Source organism: Psammomys obesus, unplaced genomic scaffold (genome assembly GCF_907164565.1).
Source record: "Psammomys obesus unplaced genomic scaffold, mPsaObe1.curated_primary_1811, whole genome shotgun sequence".
Lineage (NCBI taxonomy): Eukaryota > Metazoa > Chordata > Mammalia > Rodentia > Muridae > Psammomys > Psammomys obesus.
The window spans coordinates 12,770,229-12,775,259 of record NW_026589732.1 but is presented as its reverse complement, the minus strand read 5'-3'; the positions used below and the strand labels follow the sequence as shown (position 1 = coordinate 12,775,259).

Below are 5,031 nucleotides of genomic sequence, written 5' to 3'. Positions count from 1 at the left end.
CTGCCTCGGCTGGAAGAACAGAGTCACTGACCAGATTGATAACTTGGGCTTGAGCATCCCCACCCCCAAAGCCTGCTGGGAATAGCTGTAACGCCACCCGCTTCGGGGGATCGTTTGGCATCTTGTTTCTTCTTCCCAGCTCAAGTTTCCTTTCTCCTGTTTCAATTGTTCCTGGCTGCAAATAAAAGTTTCCCCTGTTTGTTTTCCCTTCTTTCTGCCCACTCTGTTCTTGGAGGGAGGGCAAGACAAGCATCTCACTGGAGAACAGACAATCTCAGTGCGGTTGTAACAGGTGCGGTGAGCAGCAGAGCTCAGCATCTTTCTGCTTAGAAAACACTGACATGCTATTGACACGAAGTACAAATCCTTTCATGGAATGAAGAAGGCAAAGCTCATGGAAAGTCTGCTCGCTGTCAGGGGATGCCACATGATGCTTTTGAATGGTTGCACGAGAGCCTGAAACTGGCGATGGAAAGCTGGTTTAGGGCTGCTGCTCTTAGTACACAGAGGTGAGACCAGATCACTTTGAAGGCCAATTGGTCCTTGCAAGATTCCTGAATCGCATCCTGGAGGAAAGCTCTTGATATATCTTTTTTTTTTTTTTCTAGTGAAGACATTACTATAATTTGGGGGGAAGAAGGCAGAGCTACAAATAAAGATGTTTTAGTCCATGTTCAACAACTTATTTTTGTTCATTCCCTTGAAGAGCACTTTCTTGGCCAGGTTCGAATCATAAACCAAGAAATTGAAGGGTATAGAATACTTGCCAAGCACAAAGGCTCCTGAGAGCCTTCTTGTCCTGCTTCTCATTTCCTGGTCCGACATAGCAATCTGGGCTGGTGATGGAGGGCCTAGTTCTGACATCACAGCTGGCTTGATTGGTGGATGTTAATGACCTGAAAGAAACCCCTGCTTTTAGCCAGGCGTAGGAGTGCACATCTGTAACACCTGTACCTGATAGATGCAGCAAGAAGATCAAGAGTTCAAAGTCTTCTTCAGTGATAGTGAGTTCTAGGCCTACACGTTAATCACATTCTTCCTAAGCAAGATCTGATTTCAGCAAGAGTGCAGAGGCTCAAATTCCTGGTGGTTTATTGGCTTTTCCTGTGAATCAAGGCAGGTCCACAGTTCATTAGGCCCTAGCCTGCTCAACATTCAACATCTTTGCTCTTTGCATCATGGATTTAGTTCTTGAACAACACAGGAAAAGAGATGAGGAGGGGATGGCAAGGCTAGGGTATATGCTGATTCAAATGGCCTCCTTGAAACCTCATAACATTTCTGTGGCATGGGTTGACTTACTGCTCAAGCATGAGGAAACTCAGTCATACAGAGATACTTTACAGAACATCCCACACCCTGTGCTAGGGTATCTAAGGCTCATTTCTTCAACATTAGAATAAATGATTTCTTTTTCCTTGTGTTCAGGGTGAATGTAACACCTACTGCAACTGACATATGCCTGTCCCGTCCCTTGGTATGTGTAGGTTTCCTGCTACTAGGCCCCAGAGCAGAAGAGTTTTCTTTTGCTTCTTTTAAAATTAGGTATATTAATTATACCAAATGATGGGTCGCATTATGACATTTTCATATATGCACTTATATAATGCATTCCTATAGTATTTACCCTGTGACTGTCCTTATTTTCTATGCATGGCACTGATCTTTTTCCTCTTCCCAAATAGTCTCCAGTTTGCTTTCATTTCCTTCCTTTCTTCTCCCTCCCTCCCTCCCTCTCTTCCTTTCTTTCTCCCCAATCTCTCTCTCTCTCTCTTTTAATGTGACCCAATGATTTTAACAAGGGTTGCTTTCAGGAGCATGGTGAAGGATTATTTACTAGGGCATGCCATCTTACCAGTATCTACATCACTGAGAAAAATGCTCCCTTCTACCTTAGAACCCCTCAGCTGCCTACAGATCTTCAGTTAGAGATGGGGCCTTGTGGCCCATACTCATGGCAGGATAGAATGTTGATGGGCTCAGTCTTGTACAAATCTTTATTTTTAGTTTTCTTATTTACTTTTTATTCACAATCATAAACTTAACTCTGAAATCCAGCTAGACTTGGAGGGGAATGAGGAAAATATGGAACCCAAAGAATTTCAGTGAGAGCAGAGATTACAGGGTGCTTCGAGCAAATGGGGTGGGGATGCTTTCCTGAGCTACAGAAGGAAGGGTTTGGTGGGTAAGATACCCACAAGTCAAAAGAACTAGAGTTGTCCACAGTTAGAAATTGTGATCTTCTTGCTGGTCTTGCCATTCCTGAATCCAAAATGCTCCCTGGTTTTCACGATGTTCATGCCTTCATTCACCTTCCCAAAGGCCACATGCGTGCCATCCAGCCCCTCAGCCTTGGCAGTGCAGACAAAAAACTGGGAACCATTTGTGTCTAGACCAGCATTTGCCATGGATGCGATGCCAGGACCTCTATGCTTTAGGATGACGTTCTCAGCCTCAAATTTCTCCCTGTAGATGGACCTGCTGCCAGTGCTATTATGGCGTTTGAAGTCACCGCCCTGGCACATGTATCCTGGAATAATTCTGTGAATGGAGGAACCCTTATATTCAAATCCTTTCTCCCCAGTGCTCAGAGCACGAAAGCTCTCTGCTGTCTTTAGAACTTTGTCTGCAAACAGCTCGAAGGAGACATGGCCCAAGGCCTGGCCATCGGCCTCAATATTGAAGAACACGGTGGGGTTGACCATGGTTGCAGCAACTGGCGACAGGGCATCTGCAAAGCCCTTGTACAAATCTTATGTAGGCAATCTCAGCTGATGTGAGTTCATGAGTGTATGGTATAGATTGTTTTGATTCTCCTGCCCTCATCCACTCCTTTTCCTTGATAACAAGGCAGATCTACTTGCCCAGAACATAGTTACTTGGCCACACTTAGCTCAAGGAAGATTGATGTGTTAAATGGGCCATTTCTACCCTTAAAAATACGTTTTCAGATTATGAGACTGATGTGCTGCCTAGTGCACTAAGGAGGTGTCTCAACCAGCCTTGACATCAGGGTTTGTGCCTAATCTTATTGTAACTTGTCATGCTACATTCCATTGATATCACTGGGAGGCCTGCTCATTTCCAAAGGGAAACAAAGGAGAATCGGATCTGGAGTTGAGGGGAAGTAAGACAGGGAACTGGGAGGAGTGGGGGAGGGCAGGATGCAGTCTGGATGTATTGTATGAGAGAAGAATAAATAAAAATTAAAGAATTATTCTTTGAAAGTTTCATGTATTTATACAATGTATCTTGATCATGTTCATCTACCAGTCCCTACACCCAAATTCTTGTAGCCTCTAACCCCCCTCTCTGCTAATGTCATGTCTGTTTTTGTTTGTTATTAATAACTCCTTGAGTCCAATTGGTCCTGCCCATAGATGCGGGTGTGTGGCCATCCACTGGGGCATGAACAAACTTCTAGAAGTGTTGAAGATTATTAATATATTTAATATTGATTTATCTTTTAGTTAAACAGTGGCTGTTCCTAAACCAACTGTATACCCAAATTACCACACAGAAACTAGGATTTATTTAATTAACCTAGAGCACAATGCTGGGCAATAATTACTCCATCCTAAACTCCAAGCCCTCAAAGCTTCCTCCCATTCAGATTTCCCACAGTATACTTGCTTTTTGGTCCTATCTTAGGTCTAGTTCATTTCTCCTGATGTTTCCCAGTTCTCTCCTCTTGAATCTCTCCCCCCACTTCTTCTTTCTCCTCCCCTCTGGACCAGCATGTCCCACCTTATTCTCTCCATTGCTCAGCACTGGCTGGTTGTCTTATTGAAATTGCAGAGAACAAATGGTGGCATGTTTACACAAACTTGAGATGCTTATTCTAAGCATCACAATGTAATGTCTGCATTGAAACCAGAGAGTGGGGTAGAGAAATCGGCATTTGAATGAGCAAGGGTAAATTGTATACATTCCACAAGAACATTATACCAACAAAAAAGAGTCCAAATAAGAATGGCTCTCTTTACTTCAGCTGCCATCAACTGCCAACAGCTCCTCTTGCAGCGGTGGAGTCTCAGGGTCCCCTCCCCCATTTATGCTAAAATTTTAACTAGTAACCACAGCTGCTGGGTGCTGTGCATCAGCCATGTTAGGTCCATAACCCAGTGTTACACAGATCTCCTCCATCTCTAGCTCTGGCATTTCTTAATCTCCCTATTATATGAAGTTCCTTGAACCATACATAGATGATGACAGCTTGGTATAGACAACTCACCCACAACTGAGCATTCAGGGTTATACTTTGCTCAGTATAGCACTGCCCTTGTCACTTCGCCAGTTAAGAATGGGAGGAGGTCCTCCCCTATCAGTGGACTGGGGGAGGGGCATGGGAGGAGATGAGGGTAGGGACTACAGCTGGGATACAAAGTGAATAAATTGTAATAAACAAAAAAGTGTATTAAAAAAACAAACAAACTACTACTGTATTTACTACAGCCCACCGTAGGAAAAAGCGTTTCTGAACAAAGCTGAGAACAGCATAGATCTATGGCTATAAACAAATATTTAGACTTCAGTTTGACTGCATAACCACTGTGGTAATTTGAATAAAAATGCCCCCCTTAGGCCCACAGGAAGTGGCGCTATTAGAAGGCGTGGCCTTGTTGGAGTGGGTGTGGTCTTACTGGAGGAAGGGTGTCACTGGGGGGGGGGGGGGCAGGCCCTGAGGTTTAAGAAGCTCAATCCAGGCCCATTGTCATTCTTTCTTCCTGTTGCCTGCCTGATCCAGATGTAGCGCTCTCAGCTCCTTCCCTCCCCTCCAACCCCTCCCAATCCTGCACCACATCTGCCTGCATGCTGCCATGCTTTCTGCAATGATGACAATGGACTAACCTCTGAGCTGTAAGCAAGCCCCAATTAATTTTTTTTTCTTTATAAGAATTGCTGTGGTCATGGTGTCTCTTCATAGCAATAGAAACCGTAACTAAGACAACTACCTAGCAAAACAATAGTAGGATTCTCCCTAGGGCCTAAGATCTCCCCAGCCGTGGACTTTTGGCCAGGTGTAAAGTA

General features: G+C 44.2%; 1 protein-coding gene across 1 annotated transcript; it reads right to left on the bottom strand.

The window, feature by feature from the left end:
- Positions 1-2,210: 2,210 nt before the first annotated feature.
- Positions 2,211-2,708, bottom strand: LOC129675336 (peptidyl-prolyl cis-trans isomerase A-like). Its single transcript, XM_055605381.1, has one exon. The coding sequence runs from the start codon at positions 2,703-2,705 to the stop codon at positions 2,211-2,213; it is 495 nt and encodes a 164-aa protein (XP_055461356.1). The 5' UTR covers positions 2,706-2,708.
- Between the last annotated feature and the right edge of the window lie 2,323 nt (positions 2,709-5,031).